At 37.8% G+C, this 26,666-nt stretch overlaps 1 protein-coding gene across 1 annotated transcript in view; it reads left to right on the forward strand.

Annotated features, from left to right (window-relative positions):
• Positions 1-6,916: 6,916 nt before the first annotated feature.
• Positions 6,917-26,666, forward strand: part of csmd3b (CUB and Sushi multiple domains 3b) — a 553,034-nt gene continuing 533,284 nt past the window's right edge. Inside the window, exon 1 of the mRNA XM_053491539.1 lies at positions 6,917-7,097. Within this exon, the coding sequence (XP_053347514.1) occupies positions 6,917-7,097 (181 nt within the window). The remainder of the gene's footprint in view (positions 7,098-26,666) is intronic.

The raw sequence follows: 26,666 nt of genomic DNA on the forward strand, positions 1-26,666 counted from the left end.
ACTGTACTGTATATTAATGATGTGCAAATGATGGTGTGTACTTTGCACATCATTTTGAGGCAATATGCAAATAATATAATGATTTTCATTAACTTCTTTATTAATTTATTATAATGAAACAAAATGTTGAAGACAGACTACAAATTCAGACTGAAAATTAGTAAATGTAAAAAAAATTTATCATAATAGTGTTTGCCACTATAAATCATTGCAGTTTTATATAATCATAATTGTCATAATTTTCATAATTTTTGTTGTAATCTCAAATATCATAAGGTGTTATTGTTGTTCAAAATACCAACCAGCAACAATTATTACCTCAATGTACTGTTTTACACTGCATTTCATCTTAAGTACTTGGCAAACATATACACTACCGTTCAAAAGTTTGGGATCACTTGTAAATTTCTTTGTTTTTGTTTAGTGATTTATTTTCTACATTCTACAACAATACTGGGGATTTCAAAACTAAAAAATAACACATATGGAATTAGGTAATTAAGTAACAACAACAAAAACAACAGTTAGTTGTTATTTTAAGACACAGAGGTCAGCCTTTCTGAAATAGTTCTTGCAAGAACAGTATTGTCAAGTGCATCTGCAAAATCCGTCAAGCACCATAATGAAACTGGCTCTCATGAAGGCCATCCCAGGAGGGCGAGACCAAAACCTACAAAAAAATGCATAGGTGCATTTCCACTGTGAGAGACAGAATCTAAAAAGAAAAATCCGGAAATCACATTGTATGATTTTTTAACAATTTATTTGTGAATTACTGTGTCAAATAAGTATTTGATCACTTGCTTATCAGCCAGATTTCTGACCCTCAGTATGCAGGCACACTTATAGTACAGTATACAGTGTCACCATAATCATTATTACTTAGGGTTATTTTATAACTAGATGCATATTTTTTGGGATCTGGGAGAAAAGAAAAAAAGATTTCAGGCTGCCTTCAATAAACAAACAATATATATATATATATATATATATATATATATATATATATATATATATAGTACAGTATTAATAATATATATATATATATATATATATATATATATATATATATATATAATCAATACTGTACTGTATATGCTTTAATCCCTAATTGAAAGTAATTTATATATTTTTTTTTCTTATTTTAAACATGCAATAAAAATACACATTTCATAGGCATGATGTTCCAACAAGTTATTTGATCTAATAAAGATTTCCATATTGAAAGTCACTAAGAGGCAGGTAACAGGGATGAAAGGATGCACATGGTTGTGATGGATGAGACATGCCACTTTGTTCAGCGTGCTGACCCTGGAATCCAGGGCTCTTCCTGAGAAACCCTCTAATATCTCTCACCCTGCTGTAATATCGTGGAGTCGGCTTGACGAAACCATCATTAAGAGCGACACATAATAAATAAGAGCCCTGGGGTATTTTGGCTTAAAGGGAAGTGGTGTTGATGGGTTAATGAAGTGTGCAAATGAGGTCACGTTTCCTGTCAAAAGTAAAAACCCAGCCAGAGCTCGGGGTTAAGATGGGTGCATCGCCTCGCCTCACATGACCGTAATCGATTGCTGAACCAGAGATCCTCAGTGTCTCAGTGAGATGTCTTCCACTATTGTTTGTACGTGTTGTGTACAGAATGGGCAAAGTGAGTCAATGAGTTTATTAATTGTTTTTTTGTGTGTTTTTTTTACCCCCTTGGTGATGCATTAAATGCAAAGGTAAGCTCTTTACTGGAATACATGTTTTAAAGATGTGTTATTGTTGGACAGTGGGTTCTCAAAATACAGTTGGATGGTTTCTGCTTGAAAGAGAAGGATGGTAGAGACCGTCTGTCCACCATCAGCAATGCCAAATTGGCATGTAGGTAGTTGTGACACCATCAAGGTTTTAGTCTGTTCCTGTACAGGGGCTGAGCTATCACCAACACTGAAAGGTCCAACATACTGTGGTAAAGCTTGCATAAATGTAACTGCCTAACATACAGTATATACCTTTTAATATACGTACCTATGCCCATACATTTGTCTTTGCCCAGCTGTGAAAGTAACTTAAATCTCATCAGCATGTCACCTTTTAACATTTAACTAATCAAATCCATGTTTATCACTTTTGATCTGGGAATAACTTTTTTTTTTTAAATTTCTCCAGCACATGTAATAAAATGCCAAGATCTCACAAAAAAGTTAATGGTTTTGAACACAGGGGCGTTCAAGTCAAACCAGGCCTTTTGATTGTGCAGGATAACAGAACACCATTGATAAGATAAATACTCCCTTTATTTCTTTACAGTATATACTGTAATCCCCTGCTACACTGATGGTCAGATTGCCTGTTTCATGTCTGAAACCCTGGCCTCCCAGGAACTCCTTTAATGTGCCAATCATGTGGAAATGGCCTGGATCGCAGGTCAGGACTGTACCAGGGACGTGGAAATAACTCCCAGCCAAGTTTTTGTAATGTGCAAGTGTTTTTTGTGCATACAATTCCCACAGCCAGATCTCTTCCACAAGTGGGGAACAAGCTATCCATCAATTTTCAAGGATCAGGACCATTTACTGAATTTTCATGGGAACGACTGCAGTGGGCTTCGAGCACCTCAGCCAGGATCGTCATTCCTACTGTAGATGTATGGCACAATAAAATTTTTCCATTGTACTTAAAAAAATTCCCACAAGTAGTGTGTTGATGAAGGGGTACTCGCTAGATGACTGGGATCGGTGCATCTCTAAAATGACAGGTCTTGTAAGGTTTTCTGGATGTGTAGTGGTTAGAACTTACTGAAACTGCTCCAAGGAAAAACCAGAACCAGCTATAGGTCATGGATGCCCAAGGCTCAAAAATTGTAGCATTTTGAATATAGGGATATGTAGCCATGGAGTGGTCAGAGTGTCCATGCTGATACCTGTGCACTACCAAAAGCAACCACAATTGGCATGTGACCATCAGACTGGACCAAGAAGCAGTGGAAGAAGATGTCCTGTTCTAATGAATGACATATTCTTTTACATTAAATGTATAGTTGGGGGAAGAGATGTCTCAAAAAAGGACTATGGGAAAAGGGTAAAGTTGCAGAGGCAGTGTAATGACTTGGGCAAAGTTCTGCTAAAAAAACGTTGGGTCGTGGCATGTCGTAGATGTTAACTAAAACACCTACCTAGGCATAGTTGCAGACCGAGTACACCCCATTCATGGCAGCCGTATTCCTAATGTCAGAGGTCTTTTTAGCAGGATAATGCTCCTTGCCACACTGCAGAAAAATTCTTCAGGAATGGTTTGAGGTGTATGACAAAGAATACAAGTTGCTGTCTTGGCCTCCAAATGACCTAGATCTTAATCCAACCCAGTATCCGAGAAATCAAGTCCGATCCATGGAGGCCCCACATTGCAACTTGTAGGACTTCTGCTAATAAATTGGTGACAGATACATAGCATGCCTTCGGAGGACTTGTTATTTATGTTTTTATTAGCTGAGTTAAAAAGAAACTTAAAAAGAAAGTGGAATGCAAGGTCATGTTTAAGAAAACTGTTAGTTAGTTACTGTAAGCAAGCAGGAAACCAGAAAAACTCCACTGCGAGCCTTACAGTGCTCTACTAGCTTACAAGATCCATCCTTCCATCTAGGACCCTCTGTAGTCCACCTATAGGTTGATAACCATTGTATTTAAAACCCTGGTGGGACCTCTAGTTTACATTCACACACTTACAGGTAATTTGGGAGAGGCAATTAGACTAATCTGCATGTCTTTGGACTGTGGGAGGAAACTGAGTACCCAGATGAGACTAGACTAAACTAGACCCTAGGGCGGGCCCCAGACCCTTGAAGTGCAAGGTGACCGTGCTAATCACTAAGCCACTATGCCGCCTAGCATACAAGATAGTACTATTGTAACTAGTGTTTCATATAATAGTAGCAGATCAAATAAGCATTTATTCGTCACATTTATTCATTTCAGCACAGCCAAATTCTTTCCCTAATTTAAAGGTTAGTGCTCAGATCACAGGGAGAGTCATGATACAGTGCCAGTGACGTAGACAGGGTTAAAGTCCTTGCTCAAGGCTCCTACAGTGGCAGCTTGGTTGTGTTGTAGCTTCAACCATTTCACCTTTTGATCTTCTGATTAGTAATCCAGAGGATTTACCCTTAACAGTACTCCCACCTGCTCAAAATGTTAAAGTACATGTCAGTCCGGCAACAATTACAAATGCTGATAACAAAGGGCCGAATGCAGTATTTACTGAGAGGAGTATATCACAAAGACAAGAGCATGGCGTAAAAGAGTTTTATCCAGCAAATCTGTTACAATCCCGGTCTTTGGGGCTGTCTCTTTGGATTAGATTTCTGCAAGTAGTTTGTATGTAGTGTACAACCTACTTAGAGCCTTTGTGGGTGCATGTGTCTGTGTGTGTGTGTGTATGAGAGAGAGAGAGAGAGAGAGAGAGAGAGAGAGAGATCTTCTAAACACTTTCGGGATGAATAATTGTTGGATGTTTAGCCTGTAGATGGCAGAAGTGTCCTGCAATGCAACTATCAGCCAAGGGGGGGGAAAGGGTTTGAGGTGAAAAGTAAGATTTTTAACACTTTACTGCAATGTGATGGATTAAATGAAGCACAGAGAGATGGAGAATAATATGTAAAAAAAAAAAAAAAGGATAAATGACAGACAACAACCCCCTCTTCCCCTCTCTCTCGCTCACACAAACAGGTTGTTAGAACCATCCACTTACAGAAGTAACGAATATGTATCTAATTATTTCTGTAAACCTAAATCCAGCCACAATAATCAAAAGGAAACCTTTTGCTCATTTTTTTAAATTAAAGACTGAATTATAGTATATTGCTTTAAAATTGTCTCCATGGGGTTAGAACTGTCACATGTGCCTCCCCTTTTAAATACATTAGGTCCTCAAAAAGACATTTAGTGGCGTCAAATATGCACATACTGTATGTACACAATCTCAGTAAGATATATTAGAGAAGCGATGTAAACACTCTAATTATTATAATTTTTTTATTTAAACTAATAGATATTTTACACATTTCTTGCTTTATCTCTTAACTAAGGTTTCATGTTGACATCATCATAAATAAAGTCTTGATGCTCCATCAGTGAGCCCACAGGCACAGCAAAATCCCAGGGCTACAGTGAAGAGTTAACTCCTGCGGCGTTTGCCTAACGCCTAAATGGTCCCTGAATATTGCCAGTTTTTTTCCCCTTCTGCAAAAATTAAGACCAGTAAAAATTTAAATGGTTTGCTTAACTAATGATTAACTAATAAGTTGTGTATTGTTTGAAAAACATCATTCATTCATTCAACTTAGTTTGTTAATGTTTTTTTTTCTGTGCAAACAGATAATTGGACAACTTCAGATGATCGTAACCCTTTCATCTTGTATCTTTCTTTCTTATCTTACATTTTTATAGTTCTTATCTTTTTATATTTTTATGCTACTTGTTTATTTTAAAATGTTTCTATTTTTCTAATTTTGTATATTATCTCACCTATCTTGTCTTTTTAATGTACAGTAGATTATCTTGATGTTTTTTTGTCTTGCTTTTACTATCTCTTTATCCCAATTATCTTGTTTATTTCGACTTTTTAATCTAGTTGATCTTACATTTTATCTTCTTTATCTTGTTTATTTCTTCTTTAATCACATTGATCTTGTATTTTTATCTTGCTTATCTTATTTCTCTATCTTGTTGATCATCTTTTTAATCTAGTTGATCTTACATTTTATCTCGCTTATCTTATTTCTTTATCCTGCTTATTTCTTTATCTCGCTTATCTCATTTCTTTATCATCCTTGTTATTTCTTTATCTGGCTTATCTTGTTTCTTTATTGTGCTTGTTATTTATTTTTCCTGCTTATCTGGTTTCTTTATCCAGCTTTTTTCTTTATCTTGTTTATCTTGTTTCTTTATCTCGCTTGTTATTTCTTTATCCTGCTTAACTGATCTTGTTTCATTATCGTACTTGCTATTTCTTTATCTTGCTTATCTCATTGCTTTACCATGCTTCTTATTTCTTTAACTGGCTTATCTTGTTTCTTTATATCGTGCTGGTTATCTTGTTTCTTCATTGTGCTTGTTATTTCTTTATCTTGCTTATCTTGTTTCTTCATTGTGCTTGTTATTTCTTTATCTCGCTTATCTCGTTTCTTTATCATGCTTTCTATATCTTTATCTCGCTTATCTCTCTTATTTTGTTTCTTTATCTTGCTTGTTATTTCTTTATCTCGCTTATATCTTGTTTCTTTATCCTGCTGGTTATTATTTTGCTTGTTATCTCGTTCCTTTATCTCGCTTATTTCGTTTCTTTATCTCCCTCATCTTATTTCTTTATCTCCCACATTTTGTTTCACCGTCTTGTTGATCTCGTCTTTTTTATCTAATCGATCTCATATTTCTTTATATCGCTTATCTTGTTTCCTTACCTTGCTTATCTTGCATCTTTACCTTGGTTACATCGTGTCTTAACCCAGCCCATCTTGTACAGTATCTTTATCTATCCAATCTCTTTTTATTATCTTGTTTATCTAATATCTCTATCAAAACAAGTGTCTCTGAGTTTTTTTGTGATTGTTTTTTTGGAAGCTGGCCGAGCTTCTGTGGGCGAGCTCACGGCTCGGCGGCTCTTCTCCTGCCCCTCCGTTTTTCACCGAGATGGTTGAGTCCTGCTCGAGCTTTGCCGCGCCAACCCGCCGCCGCCGTTCACTCGGAGCTGCGACGCGCGCGCGGACCGCAAGGCGAGCGACTTACTCACTCACTCACTCAGTCAGTCAGTCAGGCAGTCAGTCAGTGCGCTTCCTTCCGCTTGCCGAGTAACGGAGAGAGTGAGAGGGAGAGCGAGGGAGAGAGCAAGCGAGCGAGCGCACAGCGAACCGACACGAAGCCAGCTTCATGTGAATATGAGCACCGATGACGCATTGGGACGCGGCGCAAGAGCGACGGACGTCCTGACCGCCTTCGAGACACCAGGATGTATTAAATGTACTCGAGCGGACTTCTCCCGGGCGAGGAAAATGAGGATTAACCCTGGAGCTCTGCTTTGGACCCTTGTGTTTTTTACGGCGGTCGCTTGTGTACAGGGTGAGTGTCCTTTTGGGCTTTGATGTTTCTCTGCTCTGCTGTAGTTTTTTTTTTCCCCGGTGCGCCGAGCGCTGGGGCTGTGCGCGTGTGTGTGTGTGTGTGTGTGCGGGTGGAATAGTCGGTGCGCTCCGAGCGTGTGCGCTCCATTACGCAGGACCTGATAAATATTCCTGCTGCATGCTCGCTCAATCCAGTGCCTGATCCGCTTAATATGAACATCGAGGAATAGCAGGGAAGATAATATCATTGTCCATTTATTAATAGGATGGATTCATTTTTATCAAGGATATATATATATATACGCAATACAGGAAAAAAATATGCATTGTATCATTAGTTAGTCTAAAAAGTGGTACAAAAAAAAAAGGTGAAGACTATGAGGAATATGACCCGATGCGCGCGCTACGGAGGTTCTCATCGCCAGGCTGTGCCATATATGCCAGTATAGGCGCATGGGGGTCTAATAGTGGCGCTAATCAGAGGCGATGATCAAATCTTCTTGTAAATGTAAATGTTTACAGAGCAGGTGTTATGCCTTAATATCTCAAGTGTATATATGTCATTATTGTAATGTTCTTTCTTTCTTTCTTTCTTTTTTTTCTCAACAATGCGCGGTGATGTCTCCGTCGGAACTGTTGCGCGCATGAAACGCTCATGCGTAAACCAGCATTCTTTTTAGTAACAAGCACCTGCTTTTGGAGTTTATGGTTATGAGGAGTAGGATTTAAAGATTAAGAATTCGGACCCCCCACCCCTCAACCACCCACCCACCCACCCACACAGACACCCCCGAAGTTGTTAGTGTCATGTCATTCTGGAAATCACCCCAAGGTTGTTGCATCCTGGAGGCAAGACCCGACCCATACACCCCCCCCCCCTCCCCCCTTGGGCACCATTTGATGAGCGCGGTGTACATCACGCTCGTTAGCGCTGGGCATTTTAATTAGCGGCGGATTCTAATCTATTAGAACGCGTGCCAACCGGTTAGGAAGGATAGCGCGTAAAACGACTGCGTCATCAAATCCGCACAGAACCCACGCGCGACCAGACACCAACTCACCCCGCTCTCATTACTACAGCGTCACTGTGTGTGTGTGTGTGTGTGTGCATGTATGGACTTGGGAAGTGCTTCCTTTTCACTTCGCCTTGGATGAGTGTGTGTGTATGTGGCATCACCAACCTGGCATTAGCTGTGGTGCCATTAATGAATGAGGTGAGTGGATTTGAGTAAGATGTTACTCCACAGTAGGAGATGCCATCCTAAATCTAACAGCTGCAGTCCAGCTGCGTGATAAAAAGCCGTCACGCGGTGGCGGTATGAACAGATCCCGAGGAGAATCAATGTGTCTGACTTTCTGCTGCTCATCCTCTATGTGTGTGTGTGTGTGTGTGTGTGATATATATATATATATATATATAGAGAGAGAGAGAGAGAGAGGGAGAGAGCGAGAGAGGATACCCACAGTCTTTGCCATAACAGCAGGAGTGACTATCTATGAGACAGAGCGATTAAGTGTAATGACCAGAATTAAGTGGGCCTGTTTACCCAACAGCATCTTCCTTATTTAATTTGCCCTGTATGTTGGAAAACAAGTAATAAAAAGAGGGGGGAAAAAAATCCAGAGATTCGAGTCAAAGGTACAAAAAAAAAGTGTTCATGATTGTACGCCATCTGACAGCTGACCATGCCTGTAACGCCTAATTGTCCTGCCTGAGATATTGTTTATTGCCGGTGATGTGTAGGAAACATTAAGCAATAATAATAATAATAATAATAATAATAATCACGGATACTGTGCTATAATGGAAACTAACACTCTTCAAGATGGTTTTTTTTTTCAAGAAATTAAACACGAGCAGAACAATTTTTTTTAAACGATCTCACTCACTCATCATCACGTAGAACATCTGCAAAAAAAAAAAAAAAAGTTTGATAATGGTATTGCTTCCAGCATAATCTTCCGTCATCTTCCAGTGTCAAAAGATTCACAAGTCATGCATTGTACAAAGTATATCTTGCTGCAAATTATTTTGCAAGTTCAAATTATTTCGAAGCTTCTTTCAGTCTAGGAAATACTAAAAAAAATTCAACACATGGATAACGCAATGTTTTAACCCATCTAATTAATTAATTGTCTCTCCCGTTTTATCTAGTGTTCAGGGTCGTGAGGGGAGGGGCTTGGAACCTATAATTGGAGACTTAGGACACAAAACTGGGTACGCCCTGGATGGGGTGCGAATCCATCAAAGGGGGCACACACACCTACATACACAGGCAATTTGGTAGCTTAATCTGCATGTTTTTGAACTGTGGGAGGAAGCCCACCAAGCACGGGGAGAACATACAAACTTTACGCACACTGACCAGGCGTGAGAATCGGGAATCGAACCCCAACCCTGGATAGTGCTAACCAATAAGCCATCATTTTAAACCATCTGATTTTAAATTTACTTAATAAGCATAAACTTTTCTGTTTAAAATTAATCAAGCATAGCTTTCTTATCCCAAAAACAAAGAAGGTGGTTTTCTATAATCAAGGCAGTGATGGCTCAGTGGTTATTAAAGCCTCTGAGTTTTCTAATCAGATAGTCCGGGGTTTCATTCCTCAGCCATGTCAAGCTTAACTCTGTTGATCCCTTCACACTGCTTGCTCCAGGGGCATGCGTTCACGTTTGACCATAAGCTTCCTAAAAAAAAGTGGCATATGAGGAAAGAATTTCTGTAATGTTTTTGTGACACAGGTCGTCTTCTCTTATTTATGTGCAACTGAGCCAGCTTTTTATAATTATATTAGGGCTGATTCGAGCTTAACTGCAGTGAGCACAAGAAAAAGCTGTAAAGCTGCTCTGTAAAAAGCAGAGCCCTCAGAACTAAACTACTAATCTATAGCCAGGACCCGGCAGCAGTAGAGCACATAGGATGCAATTAAACCATCTGTACTGTGAGTGCCAAGTTCCTCTTGAACTTTAAGTTTTCAAAATGTACTAATGCAGATGCATTTTCCCTCTTTAAAAAAAAAACACACAAAAAAACAAAAAAAAAATAAATGGACATTTTTTGACCATAGAAATACTTATATGTTGACTTGGATACATTTTCACTCGTTCCATCTAACTTGCTTTAGACTGACGCAGGTGCTACTTAGCCTTGGGTTGATGATAGAGGACTAGATTCACTGTTCATACACAGTGGATAAAGGACAAATACTGAATAAAAAGAATAATTGCAGTTTCCCTTGTATTTGTACATCACGTTATGCACTTGCATTTCCATATATGGATAAAATGATATAATGCTGTAAAACATCCGCAAAACTAGTTCAGTTATGGTATCATATCCAGTATAACCCTCTGACATCTTCCATTGTCACAAAAGTCACAAGTCATGTATTGTAACAAGTGTCTCCTTCTGCAAAGATATTTAATAATTGTTAAAGCTTCATTTAGTAATGGAAGTACCAAAAAAAGAGAGAAAATGTCATTCATTACTTTTTCTTGATAGATAGATAGATAGATAGATAGATAGATAGATAGATAGATAGATAGATAGATACTTTATTTTATTTTACACAGATTATACAAGTAAGCAACAAGCAAGAATTGCAATAGGAAGAGGTAAAGTTTAAAGTTTTCTTAAAAAAAATATACACTGTCTATAATTTAAGGAGCACTTATGAGGCAATTAATACAAATACATTGGCAACCTTGGATTATAAGTAACTTGATCTGTGAGCATTTTACTGGACGGGCAAAATTTTGTTATAAATTGTACTTGATAAACGAGCGAGGTCTTGAAATACGAGTACTACCTATACGCTTTGTCTGCCGATCACCACGTGATCTGAGTCAATGGTTCTTCTCGCTCTCTCTCTGTCTCTTTCTCTCTCTCTTTTGCTCACTGTGGGATAGTGGGTAATTGTCTCCCATGCTTGGTCTGTGTACTTATAGTCAACAACCATGCGCATGTGTGCTGTTTACTCTATCCTCGTGACCATGTGTGCACACGTAAAGCATTTTTTTTTTGTCTCCAAGTGTAATGACTGTTCTTTAGTAACTGTAGTAACTTTAGTAACTGAAAAAGGCTCGGTTTAACTGTGTACTATTTCTCTGTACATGTGCATAAAGCTTGTACAGTATATACAGGTGGGACTGAAACTGTGCATAAGGTTCACCAGCAAGTTGAAATAGTAATAGTAATTTCTAATATAATTAATTTTATATTAATCATACAGCAGCATGGATCAATTTTCAATACTTATTGTGCAGAAGGTGTACACTATTTTTTTTTGCATAACTGAAAGATGTGTTATTTATGATTCCTTTATGTTTTTGCATTTGCTCTATAGTACTGTAAGTCTAAGCCATTTTTCATCACTGGTTACTATTCACACAGAGACACCTAGGCACCACAGCCGTAGTCCTGTAAATTGGCCAGTAGCAGGTTTGACTAAAGTGGCTTCTATTTATTGGTGATCTAATTTCAGCTAGCGTAGATGAATGCTCCTACACCTCTCCCTCTAATACTCTAAGTGGGACCATACTCAGAATTCCCCAATAACATTTTTCTGTCCTGATAATTTCCTGCTTCAAATGAATGATGTGGCAGACTAGAGATCAGTAAACAGGAGGGTGACGTGTCCTCATGTCAAGACTACTGGAGTGCTCAGGAAGAGCGCCAGAAAGCAGTAGGGATAATGCTTGAGATTAGCGCATTGTCCTATGGATATTTAATATAGTATATACGTACATATACAGTATATATACAGTATGTGTGTGTCTGCTTACATGTACTTATTGCCTGAAAGAAGGTTGTTAATCTGCATGAGCCAAGCTGGCTGTTGAAGCCAGGTGCAGAGAGCAGGGCTATTAGTGTCCCCAGATGTCTGCAGGCAAATAGTGTTCAGAGTCTGCTGCGCTACCAGGGGGGGATGTACATTTCTGTGTGCATGTGTGACTCATTGGCCAGCATATCAGTAAATTGGTGTCTACAAGGGAGTATATGCATGTGCAGTCCACTTGGTGTACAAGTGTTTTGCATTTTCTGTCAATTGACAAATGGCACGCTGCCTGGTAGGAAAGGTCTGGTGGGAAATTGAACACTGGTGGCAAAAATGAATTTAATGCATTTACTGCATCTACCATTTACCTGTGAGCACTACATAAAGACTTCTAAATAATGAGTTGAACAAAAATAAATAAAGTGTAAAGGAGGACCCTGAGATGTGTGTTCCCAGCAGAGCCGTGCTCGTTGTTCCCGCTGTCTTTGCCACTTAAACATGCATCACCTCTTTACCCTTTTGTAAGTAAAATCAATCTATGATTCCCATATGAATTTTTCTAAATACACAAATGTTTTGGGATTTGTAATGCAAATGCCTTCTATAACCTTAGCATCTGTATTACAGAATTGTCTTCAGGTCACTGGTTTACATAAAGGTTAACAGCACGTGGACAGGAACTCATATAGGGCCATTATACAAAGGGGCGGTCATAAAATTGTTATTATCGCTAAGAACAAATAATGTAATAAAAGCGAATGTTGGTCGTGGGCTTAGTCCTTCTTTATACATCCTCCACTTGAGGCAGCAAAATTCCTCTAAATGATGGATGAGCTGTTTTTGAAGAAGCAATCTTTTTTACTTTAGAGGAAAAGTTCAACCTTGGTAATCATAAAGACGTTACGGAGTGGTGTCTTCAACTGATGGAAGAGGAAGACTAGTCACTGGCTGCGAGGTTCGAGGGAGTAGGGGGAGATAACGCAGAATATCGTACTCCCAGTCGCCCGCGAGTTTCACCGTTACGTGAGCTGAATGGGCTGGTAAGTGGTCACGAAGAAGGAGAACCAAACCCGCTTTGTAAGCATTTCATGAAGTTTCCCCTGGGTTTTGACCCTCTAGCAGTATCGTGTGGAACTACAGTATACCGAGTTTAAAAAACAAAAAGAAGAGTTCATGAACTTACTCATTTCTGGCGAATATTTTCAGTTTTTTTTTCATATAAATAAGAAAATAATTTTATTTTTGACCGACCATTGTCCTGTCCTGATCTCGCTCCATGCAAACCGAATCATGGTTCTCTTATACATTTAAGCATTTGGCAGTAAGAAACCCTTATCCATTACATTTTTGTCTAATTATACATTTGAGCAGTTCAGGGCTAAGGGCCTTGTTCAAGGGCCCAACAGGTGGTGGAGTTTAAACCTGGGACCTTCTAGACCATAGTCCAATGCCATAACCACTGAGCTACTTTTGCCCAGATATTATACTGTATGTGATTTACTCTTCAAATCTCATCTTGACAAGGGCCCCTTTTAATAGTAGGGGCATCTAGACAGATGGCCAGTAGTCCTAGCCAGTAACCAATCCCTAACAAAGACTGATTGTAGGGCTTATATATTTGCACTCATTTCTGACCTGGAATTTATCTGAAAGCTTATATTGCACAAAGCATTCATCTTTTAAAATGAAGTATTGATTGAGACAAAAATCCAAAAATAAATAGCGGCTATAAGAAGAGTAATGATCCTGGGAGATTCACTCTGAGTAAGACACTTTAAATTAGTACAGTACGTTATGCCCGCTACATCTTAAAATATAAATCCATACCGGTAATGAAGAAGATCATGGCATAGAGTTTCCATACAGATTCCAGATTCATGTTCACATGGGACAAATGCAAACAGGTTGCACTGACGGCTTTCATCAAGATACCAGTCATCACCTATCAATAAGAATACTGCCATGTGTGTGTAAGAGCCCGTCAGGGAACCATGAAAACTGCATCCCAGTTATACAGGTGCCTGCTGATAGGTAGTTTTCTGCTGATTAAAGATGAGTGTAGCCTGTGGTTAAGTGTTGCAGCTGTGAGGTAGCGTAGCATGGACGTTTATCTCACAGCATTTCCTCAAAGTCTTATTACTAAATGATTCATCATCTCGCTGTCTCACACTGCAAAACCAGCAGGACTCGCAATTCAGAGATCAGTGGTTAGCATGCATCGTGTCTCTGGATGGCTTGAAAGAACAAAATGCAACAGCTTTAAATTGCTACACGTGTTTTCGCGAAATCCGGTTGATTGATTGCTAAGCGCTTTAGCTGTGTATGTGAGACAGATCGGACAAATTATATGTGTTATTAGTGACACATCGTTATTTTATTCAGATACTGTGTGTGGAAGGGTTTTTTACATTGTTCATGCTGGAAGTTTAAACACCATACACTATTATTATTATTATTATTATTTTAGTAGGTGCAGAAGCACTTGTAGTTAAAAGAATACTAAAAGTTTAAGGACACACACATACAGTATGTGGTTCTTCCCTGAACTTTTGCCACAAAGTTTTAAAAAGGACAACTTTATAGCAAAGTCTTTATATGCTACAGCATTGCAGTTTTCGCTATCCGAGCATGACAGTGGCCCAGTGTGCAAATCAGGGTCCATAAAGATATGGTTTGCCAAGGTTGCAAAGTCGCCTCGAAAGAGTGGTTTATTATATTAGCAAAGGGATGACTAAATATGGGTACAGGATGTTCATATCCATACCTGTTATAGAATTAATAAAACCGTCCACTTATTTTTCAGTGTATGGTGTTAACACTGTAGAGTGTGTCTGTAGTGATAAAATTGTCTCATGGTCGCATGGTGGCTTAGTGGTTAGCACTGTCCCTTCGCACGTCCAGGGTACGGGTTCGATTTCCACCTGGGTCTGTGTGCATGGAGTTTGAATGTTCTCTCCATGCTTGGTGAGTTTCCTCCCGGTCCCTCAGTTTCCTCCCACAGTCCAAAGACATGCAGATTAGGCTTATTGCCAAAGTGTGCCAAAATTCCCAAAGTGTATGTCTGTGCCCTGCAATAGATTGGTACCCTGGGTAAGTCTCCTGGGATAGGCTCCCGGCTCCCCGCGACTCTGTATACAGGATTAAGCAGTATAGACAAAAAGATGATGGGACAAGAATTATGTCATGATGTAACATAACACTCAGTTATTTTCTATGAAAGTCGATGTGTCATTGGACATTAAAGGCTGAGATACAGTACCTTTCGGCAAATCAGTCACACTTTAACACATTAAACAGCTGCATTGTGCTGATCTATTATTTATAGGGACCTGAAAGGGTTAAAAAAGACGATGTAGGATTATTATTGATAGCTACGTTATGTTGGAAATATCTTATCTTATTGAGTATCTGTGAACTAGTTTATCTTGAGTCCAGAGGTCAAGAGATTAATTCACTGCCTAATCTGTTATGACTAAGTAGCTTACGCCTCAAGTCCATATTCAATATTCATCTCGTTTCACCAGTAGTGCGAATCATAGGAACCTAATTGTAACTAATGATGTATGAATGTACTGTGAACAGCAAGGAGTATTGCAATCTGTGTATCGAAACTCTATTGAATTCTGTGAGGATGATAAACTGCATGGAAGTAGGTCACTTCTTGGTACCAGTCCTTCTGCTCGTCAGAGTACTGTAAGCATTCTGTTTTGTTTTGGATCTCTTTTAAGTGCAGGTCGTCTCACGAAGACTGGATATGTATTGTTATTTTTTCTTCTGTCCTTCGACCTGTCCAACGTAGACACCAGTTGTAGAGGAGCCCATAACTCGCTTACACTGGGCTCATGGCTGGGCTCCTTTTCAATTTCTAAATTGCCATGTTCTACTGGAGTTCTGGTACAAGGTCCATACTGAAAAAAAGCAGCAGCCCAGGAAACCAATTACTGTAAGTCATACCTTTTAGATATATAGGATATGTCATCCCCATGTGCGTTAAGGGATAGAAATTATATTGTGTCTTGTCTATGTTTTCTTGTCCCATTGTTGTGTTTTTGGATCATTTAGTAGAGTGATTGATACATCTTTACCCTCATTGTTTCACAAGGCTGTGTTGTTTGCCATCATGCCAGGATGCTTAGTGAAAAGGAAACGTGTTTGGCAGTTTAGTTTGTGTATCGGTGTTGAGTGTCTTTGATGAGATAGTTACAAAGCTCTTTACACAATTCTCAGTTTCACAGAAAAAGTTTTCACTCACACACGGAGCTAAATTAAAGCCAAGACGCATATTTTCCCTATTTTTTTAGTCAAATAGTAAGTGACTAGCCACGGTATATCCTTTATAATACCTGTGACTAATCTCTTTATAACCAATTAGGCACAACAGATTAATGAAAGCCGATCCAGGTACCTGTTCTGGGCTGGTGGTCTCAGCTGGACAGAGCTCTGGATAACACAAACCACTAACCTTTTATACCTGGGGATCCTGTTGCAACAGTGACCACAGCTGCTGACTCTGTGGTCATCGGGAATCATGCCATAAATTTTCAGTTTCAAAACGGACTACCTTATGCTTTTCCTTCTTCCGAGAACATGAGGAGACAAATGTATTTTGAGATTTGTTTCCTTGATCCAAAATTGGCCATATGTGGCCCAGAAATGCTTATTACTAAACATATATTTATATCCTCAGAAAAATTCTTGGCACAAGAAAATGAATTAGATGAGTATAAACTAAATCCAGTACTGAGCAGAAGTCTTAAACCAGCTCTCATGTCTCCATATTTTGCTCCCAAAGAGTCAGACTTTCTTGTATTATATATTTTTTTTGCCTCTTATTTTCAGCCCAGTCCCTGAGATGGTGACAGTTGATCAGGTCGGGGATTAGTATAAAGTACTGCTGATGCTGAATGCAGAGCGGTTAAAACAGACGAGAGGGGAAATGAGGTCACTGCTGAGGTTGTTGCATAAACAACAATTTTTTTTAAATGTATCTTCAGGCAGTTTGTGATGTTGATGCTGATGTTGAATACTGAATACAGAGGCATTGCATGGGGTATTACCGGGTACTGGAGCTCCTGTAATATTTGCTCGTTGTAATGATGTATTGTATGGTTTTTGAAATAGCATGCAAAGATTTATACCCCCCATCCATAATACTTAATACTTCGTATAATTCATACACATTTATATTTTTATCAGATAAAAAGAAACACATTTGCTAAATATAATTTCAATCCCTTTCATGTAGTGTAACTCCAGAACTTATTTGAATTTAAATATTTCAATGATCTAAACTGTCATTCAGATGAATTTTGTCCAATTTAGATCTCACATGAAAAGACAAAACCTGACAAAGTGTATTATTCTAAAATTAAAATTTGTTAAGATATTGCAACAATGAATTTGACATAGTTATGGACACTACAGATTGTTTTTCCATGGAATGCTTTGAGCAACAATTTTAACAGGTCATATGCTTCTAGAAGCTTACAACAATTTTAGTATCAATATTTTTAAAGAAATTTTGAATAATTTGCATTTTTAAATGATTATTGTTTGAAGTGAGACAGTATAATGTGGAAAATGGCCATTTCTCCAAAACCTGAATTTAGGGAAGCAAGATTAGTCACTTCCATGTTACATAAACTTCAGAAGTAGTTTCTTTGGCACACACATTTTTTTGTGTAACTTATGCATAACATGAAAAATAATAAAAAATCAGCACTAATATTGTTTTGGCCGAAAGATAAGGTGATTAGTCGAAGTAGAAGACATGTTGGCATCTGTGACATCACTAAGACTGGCGTCTTTTGGTGGCAGATTACTATTTTCACATCTTTACTTCCCAAGTCCTTCCCTCCTTCCACCACCCCAAAAAAAAAAATTTTAAGTGCATTTTTAAGTGTTCCATTTAAATATTTAATAAATAAAACATCATCTTAAAATCCTAACAAATAAAACAGATTTATTAAAGCATCAACTTAATTTATATAATATTTTTTCCCATGTTAACTAAAGGTAATTTTAGTCAAGCTCCTCATTTCTCATCTACTGTATGACTGAGCATTTAGAATGCCGATATGATCTATTTACTAGCATGGCTCCAGGTGGTTACACCATGTGTTAATTATCTAGCAATGTTAACACCTTGCTTGTCAGGTCTACTTTGTACCTTTAACTCATGTTTAAACTTGTTAATTTGCTAAAATTTGCTATTAAATCTGATCTTAAAAAAAAAAAGAAAAGCAGATTGTAAATTAGGTACTTTTGTCCCCTCAGTGCTTTTCGCTTATAAATTTACAGTAGTCCTAAAGTTGCTGTATGTTCTATTATATTATTACAATCCAGGCGCTAGAACATTATGTTAGCTGCACAGTAAGGTAATTTGATAACGTTTAATCTGCTGATACCTCAGATATTCACCCAGGATATCATATTGCATTGTGTTGTAAATCACATTTTCAATATAAAATGGTTTATGCATCGTGTTGTATTGTATTTTGAAGATTAAAATGTATATATATTTTAATATTATAGTTGCAGGTACAGTAAAACCTCGAATTGTGAGTAACGCGGTTTGCAAGTATTTTTTGACTTGAAAAACGAGCAGGTCTAGGTTTACGTAGCATCAAATACTGTATCATGTATCACGCATGCGCTTTTTGTATTGATGCCGAGCGTCACGTGATTATAACTGAGCCAATGGTTTTTCTCTCTTGCGCTGCGAAATTGCGGGTAATCGTCTCCCCGCTGGGTCTCTTATTGGTATAATCAACATCCGTGCACGCGTGTACTGTTTACTATAACACTGTGTCCACATGTGTGTGCATAAAACATATTTTATTTTGTGTTTGTAAACACGTTTTATTTTTACTTTTGTATTATATTTTGTATTAATTATTTTTATGGTTTTTGGGCTGTGGAATGAATAATTTAAGTTTCCATTATTTCTTATGGGAAAATTTGCTTTGATTTATGAGTGTTATGGAATACGAGCTAATATGGATATACCTCCACTGAGCAGATATGGACCTTTCTTAGCACAGCAGTGATGCAGTTTTATCAGTAATATGATGTTATGTGTAGTACTGATACTACAAGTGTCTTGGTGGCATTTTAAACACCTTTTTTACTAGCTAAACACCCATTCTTTGCTACTGGTAAAGAATATGGATTAGTTTTTTTCAAGCACAGTTGTTGTTCGTCAACCTCTAGCCTTTCACCGAAGATTAGTTTCCAACCAGAAATCTTTTCTTGGCTGAATTCACTTTGTGCTTTACTGGTCTCATCATAGCAACAAAGACGAGATGTTAAAAAAAAAAAATAATCCCACTGCACCTGATTCCTTTATATAAATGCCAGACACAATACCATTTCAAAGTACTGTACCATGCCAGTTTTACTACTGTGCTGGAAAAGATCAACCACTAAAATGTATATGGACTAGAATGCGTGGTTCTATCTCTCACTAGCCAATGCTACATTATTGTTAATTGTTTTTTTCTTTTCAGTCCTATGGAATTAATATTAAAAATTGTGTTTGTTCAGATAATATACTGAATTGGTCAATGCATGTATTTCATCATTTTTTTTCTCCATTTTTGCAATCCTGGTCTGTTGATGTTTTTTGTTGTTGTTTCAAGTTATATGGCAGCTTTTTATGCTTGCAACTTGTGTCTCCTGGAGTTTTATAGGCCCCTCTATTGATAAGGGGCCCCTACAATTACTACCACCACTTTTCACTCAATTGCAACAGCCGTGCTTCCAGCCATTTTGCCGAATGAGGTTAATACTTAACCTTTCTACACAGCTATACTTGGCCAGAGAACATGTAAAGGCATATAAGTACAGTAGAAATTGTGTTCAGGAAGGCATACAACTAATCCATTCTTAATGTATGTCTCATTAGATCTTATTTACTATGAGATTATCCATCAGTAATAATCTGAAGCATGGCGGGGACCTTGACAAAGCTGCACTGTAAGCACATTTATAAGAAGGGAAAAAAAAGAATCTCTTGAGCACACTGATGTATTTGTGGGAGAAAAAAACAGCAATTGCTTTTATTGTTGTTGTTTTTATGTAATATGGTTATGTGTTATTATGTGGTATTTACAAGTATTACATTAGACGAAAGTTAAACAAAAGATCCTCTTTTTCTAGAAATACAATATACTAAATATTATTATGCTTTATGTTGTATTTTCTCATGCATAAACCAATAAATACACCAGGCCTTGTGTTGGAGGCAAAATAGACCCGAGTGTAGCACAGGTTGATTGAAAGCAAAACAGCAGGAGTCTAAAATTTTAAATTCACCAAGTGTCTCCTGCTACCACTGTAAAGAATTTATGCTTCTGGGAACCTTCAATAACCATCAGCACAGTGGGAACATTTGAACTACCGCTGTGATTGGTAAGGTGATAAACTCCAATAGGGTGCAGTAGTAAACAAGGAGAACTCAGGCATAGATTACTGGGAAAAAAAATACAGTACTGAAAAAATACAGGTATTATTATATAAAAGCATACATGCTTCTTTTCCTGTGTGAAAGTTTTAAATCTCACTAATTCATTAAGGGATTAGTTATTCTCTCCATTCAAATATACTTAGGATTTTCCAGTCATAATTGTCTAGCAGGGAGAATTATGGTAATGAGCTCTGCTTATATTAGTTTTTTTTTTTTTCAGAAATGGATAAAGAACATGTTGATGCTCTATGTTGACATTCCAGGAACACTTATTATTGTTTAAAATAACTTCAAAAATCATTTTGATAATTCGGAATCCGAATAGTAGATTGTTTTATAGCGAAGCTCTGTATAGCGACGACTAAAACTTGAAACTGGAATTTGAGCTAAAAAGTGTCTTACCTAGGTGAAAAGTGTATTTTCAGACGGAATTATATAGCACTATTTTTTAATAATACTTAATACTTCTTATCTTTCGTAAATATGTATACACATTTATATTTTGATTAGATAAAAAGGAACATTTTCATGTAGTGTCCGTAACCTTTTTAAACTTTTTCAACGATCGTAACTGTCATTGAGATAAAACTTGGCCAATTTAGATTCGACATGAAAAGACATAAGTGTAAAAAAGTTTATCACTTCTAAATGTAAAATTGTTAAAATGTTGCAACATGAATTTGAATTTCTAAGGTTTCGGACACTACGGATTTATTTGGGGAAAAAAATCCTTAATTTTGCACCGAATGCTTTAAGCAAAAATCTTTTCAGGTCACATGCTTCTAGAATCAATATTCTTAAAGAAATATGAGTAATTTCCATTTTAAATGATTATTGTTTGAAACAAGGGCACATAAAAAAATCATCTCTCCACAATTTTTTAGGGAAGCAAGATTGGTCCCTTCCATGTTACATAAACATACTTTAAGAAATGGCTTCTTTGGCACACACATTTTCTGTATTATATGCATGACATAAAAAATAAATAAATAAATAAATAAAAATTAGCACCAATACTGTTTTGGCCAAGAGATGAGGTGATGCGAGTCATTTTGATTAGTCAAAGGAGAAGACGTGTTGGCATCTGTGACATCACTAAGACTGGAGTCTTTTGGTGGTAGATTATTATTTTCACATAACCATTATTACATATTACAAATTATTTCATTCTTACCTTCCAAGACCTTTCTACATTAGCTTAAGCACATTTTCACAAAAAAACATGTCTAATGTTATATGCATTCGTAGTTATGAACCTGCTTGCTGTGCTCCTCCAGTTCTGTCTCCGAACATTTCCCCGGTACAGTGCAGTCCTCCCGTCAAGCATTTAGTTCCTTTTAGTTTTAATAACATTAACATTTTCACACAAACGTAATAAACCACAAACGTAATAAAAATCTGGAGCATTTAATGTAATAATCTCACAAACGTTATAGCAGTTGTGATTACATTTGTAGCCATTTTGTCAGGTTTTTTCAGAACGTGAACATTTTCAGCTTTCAGAATCGTAATAACTTCCCACAAATGTAATATAACGTTTGTGGGAACTTTATTACGTTTGTGGTTTATTATGTTTGCGTGCTGTTATTACACTGGCATGTGTAACACAGAACTATTTTCGTTCTCACTCTTTAAATTTGGCCTATTTCGAGCGTTATACAAATTGATGTGTGAGCGTTTTGGCCAGCTTTACCTAAAATCGGGTGGCGTCATGTGTTGATTGTTTTATAGGTGTGCATATGGATGATATAGATATAGAATATTTTTGACCATTGTCATCGCCATATGACCTTTCCTTTGCTGAAACTCACTGAGTACAACATTGCTAGTTTCTTTAGGTGTGCTTTAAGCTAAATGTTTCACCCACTCCTTCGCAAAATCATGCTTTGACCTTGCCTAAACAGCTGGAACCATGCTTTAGTTTTTGTACATGTCTCTCATTCTTGCTTCATTCTGCTTAATATTTTTCCTCTTTTTTTGCCAATTCTGAGTTGCTCTGCCTGGCCATATTTAAATGTGGAGTCCTAGATTTATGTTTTTTTTTTTTTTTTTTTTTTTTGTACGTTGGTTAAGTGGTCAGCACATTGTCGCCTCATACTTTAAGAGTGGGTGTTTAAATCTTGCCTCAGGTCTGTGTGCTTGGAGTTTGCATGCTCTCCCCATACTTTTTCCTGTTTCCTTCTACAATCAAGCAACAATAGGCTGATTGGCATTTCCAAATTGCCCATAGTGTACTATATGTGTGCTTGTTCCCTATGATAGGTTGGCACATCATCCAGCATGGATACTGCCTTGTTCCTCAAGGTTCCTGGAACAGGCTCTGGGCTCCTACATATGGATAAGTTAAATAGATCAATTTTATGCATCTGTTCTTTTCTGTGTGTTTGTACTTTTGATACTAAGCTTATTTGTACAGCCAAATAAGCTTTGAGTGTGAACATTGCCGAAGACCCAGCTGATTTGGCTGTTGGCCCTTTGAAGCCCTCTTTGGCTGGCACATTGATCTTTACTTAAACACTATATTGCCCAACTGTTTAGAGAAGGATTTAGTGAAAATCTAAAGAAGTAAAATCTTCTAATTGTGCTCCAGTAACAAACCTGTCCCACTGTGAGAAAAACCATGATATTTCCACTGTGTCCTAATATTTTCGCAGCAGGGTTAAAATGGAAAAATGTGAAAAATCGATGGGTCGCCACAGTGGACCATCCAATCCGCACAACAACTTGGCACAGGATGCCCTTCCTGAGGCAACCCTCACATTTTATCCAGACTTGGGACTGGCACTGCATCCAGTGGCTGGGGTTTGGGCAATGGGTTGGAATCGAACCCGGGCTTTTCTCATGGCAGGCGAGAAGCGAACCACTGAGCCACCTATGCCTGAGAAATTGGATCTAGTGTTTATACTCAATTATCTAAATGTAACATACAGGAGATGTGTTGATAAGCAGCTGCGTGTGCACCATAAACGAGGTAAGCACTAGAAGAACATACTGTAATATGAACTTAATCCAGTCTCCTACAGTGTGCCATGGCCATAGCATTAAGCGTCTGTGCCGTGTTCGGAGAGTTAGCTCTTTCATTAACTGGTAATTTTCTTCGTTTTCCTTCATCTTGCCTTGACCATGTCATCACCAAGCCTTTTTTTTTTTTAGCGTGTCCAAAAAAAGCATGACAGCTCCACGTCAAGGTCGACAATACTACAGTATGTCTTTAGCGGTTTCAGCCAAGTTGTACACGTTCTTACTTCAAACACACAATTTTTTGTATATGCTGTCCAACGTCCTCAGTGCTTGCAGAGATGATTGCATGACTTTGTAAACTGGAAAGAGTTTGGTGCTATCCAAAACCCACAGAGGGGCTTCATTATACAGTATGCACAATTCCAAATTCTCCCTGATGTCCACAAATCCCTTTTGCCTTTCCATGCCATTCTTATCGATTCATGATTCCATGGTGCTATTATATTTAGTCTAAGCATTACTTTAGTTTGTGTACAACCATTCCTATCTTTTCTACTGTATCTCTTTGTATACATCAAGACTTACAGTATGCCGTTCTTAAAGCCCAAATATTTGCCATGCCAGGATACTTAGGGATGAATCATACTCATGTCATCAATCCCACTTCATGCTAATGTAATGTTGCATTCAGTGTTTCTGTAGGGATTTCCAAACCTCTGTTTAAATGTCAAGTGATGCAGCCGGAGACGCAGCATATACCCTCCGAGCTCTTAACCTCTGTTCATGCGAGCTTCCTCAACGCGGTTTCTCATGTCTCAATTTTTCTACAGATTTCCCTGCACTCCAAAATCCCAAAAACTCATACATACTTTTAAAAAGTTTTACCCGATGTGGATTTTTATTTTATTTTTTATTTTGCTGGTATTTGATCTGAGTTTGGAGGATTGTAAAGAACTTGTGCATTGTCACCCTAGCAGGCTCTGCTTGCAGCGCTGATTTTATTTTCTCTTTCCTTTCACTCACTCGCATCACATCACTGTTTTATGCCACAGTGTTATCCTCTCTGTGCGAACTTATTAAAAAAATACTGTTGAAACAGGATGTAGGGAACACTCCTGCACTTTAAAGCATTTCCAGAAAAAAAGGCGGACTCAAAATCCTGAACTGCATCAGCAGTTCTGTCAAGTTCAGTTAATAGCATTGTCTCATGGTATTCACTACCTACAAAGATGTCAAGGAAAGAAAAGACTTCTAATGTGTTGACACAGGGTGAGAGGTGAGAAACTATTTTTTTCACAAGTTTGACACAAAGTTGTACTATGGTTATATTTCAGCTTCAACTCATGAGCAGGATATGGGCATTGGTGGTGCAGTGGATGGCTTTTCGAATGCCATACAGAAGGCCCAATAATCACAGTGCCTACAGGGCACCATTGTTTGATGGTACCAGTGCTTAGTGCCAGCCTTAACCCTGGTAAATTAAAATATAATATTATTTTACTATAATAAAATGTTTTCTCTAATTTTCTTTCTATTCCTATTAATGTCCTCTACATTTTTTTATTATTTATTTTCGGGTAGTTAAGGGAGGTTAGCTATTAGAGAGTCAAGATTTATTTATTTAGGATTCAAGTCAAACCAGGACTTTTATTTTGTGCAGAATAACAGAACACAGCTATGAAAGTAAAAATACATTTATTTCTTTATATCAGACTTTACTGCTTCATGTCTGAATCGCTGGCCTCCCAGGAACTCCTTTAGTAGCCCAAATTTCTGGGAATCCCTTGGAGCGTGGTCAGGACTCTATGGAGGATGCGTCTCTTCCGCAAGTTGGTGACAAGTTATCATCGACTGTTGATTTTTATTTTATTTTTTTAAGGACCAGTCGTTCGACTCACTGAATATTTATTTGAAGGACAGCCAACCTTGCCAAGATAGTAATTCATGGGCAGTACGGCTGGCTTTAAAAAGCGTCTGCACCATTCAGATGCATATTCAGAGTCTCATCACCGTACATCTGTACTGTATTATGCTTAACGTCTTCTGTAAAATATCAGTCAGTTTTCAAGTCCCGGTTTAACTTGAACGCCTATCAGGGTTATTTATTATCGTACTTCCCGCCTACTTTTTATTTACTTATTTTGTAATGTGCGCAGTCTAATTTAATTGCAGATATTAAAAGTTTTTAAAGCTGTGTTAATCTGCAAAACATATCCTAATAACAGGCGTGAGATTCGAAAGCCCTGAAAAAATAAATAATGCGGCCCCGATCAAAGAAAATCATTTTAATGCTTTTGCATCATTGTGCCATTTTGATCTGAACTTTTGTAAGATTGTCATGTAGTCAGCATGTTGAACAGCTATTCAGTCAGGCAGCCGTGGAGTTTTCGGCTTCAGAAATAAATAAGGAGCAAGGAAGGCAAGAGTGAATGGATTTTTTTATTTATTTATTTTTTCATCTGCTACTAACTGTGGCCTCCTGATGTAATACAGTGAAATGAAGTAACAGTAAATACTGCTGGAATGATGTGGACTTTAAAAGGAGTAAAGTCTTGTGTTGTAAAGGGTCAATTAATTTAGGAACCACACGTATAATTTATAAAATATATGCTACTGCCACACTATGTGTGATTACTTCATCAAAAATAAAATACAATAGAATGAGTGAATGGGTGAAATGTCATGTGTATAGGATTGTAAAAGGGAGCGCACTCTTAGTGCTTGGGTAAAGGAAGGGCATGCAGGGTAAAAATCTGTCCCAAATCAGACACGCACATCCAGTGAACTGCGAATGGAAGGAACCTCGAGTATACATAAACGCTTAACATGTATTACCCAAACACACACCTTCACAAAAATCCTATTACGCCGCATCCAAACAGATGTGAAAGCGTGCATGAGAGTGGAAAACCGGGATTTGCTGTTATCTGGAGTTCATTTGTACAGATGACCTTTCATTTCAGACTAGAAGTAGCTAATTACATACAGTAGGTGTGCTCCAGTGTCATACACCGGCACCTGAAGAGATAAGAGAGAGCGGTGTCTCCTCAGTGCTGGCCGATTAGGACCCACATCTGCTGCCAGCACTGAGATTAGGATGCGTTTGTTTGACTTCCTCTAAAAACACAATCTACTTCCTAATATATATAGAGAGGTAAGCTTAATCCTTTTATCAGTACTCAATTAGCATACGGTCAGTAAAACCATTGATATGGAGGTCCTAGCTGGATAAGGATGTGAACTCGCAGTACTAAATGAAGCTTTCGATAGAGACGCTGGCAGGAAAAATGCCGATATTAACGAACCTTATCTCACACTTTCTTTATGAAAAATTCATTTATGTTTTAGAAGAGTTGCATGGAA

This window comes from Clarias gariepinus, chromosome 3 (genome assembly GCF_024256425.1).
Source record: "Clarias gariepinus isolate MV-2021 ecotype Netherlands chromosome 3, CGAR_prim_01v2, whole genome shotgun sequence".
Taxonomy (NCBI): Eukaryota; Metazoa; Chordata; class Actinopteri; order Siluriformes; family Clariidae; genus Clarias; species Clarias gariepinus.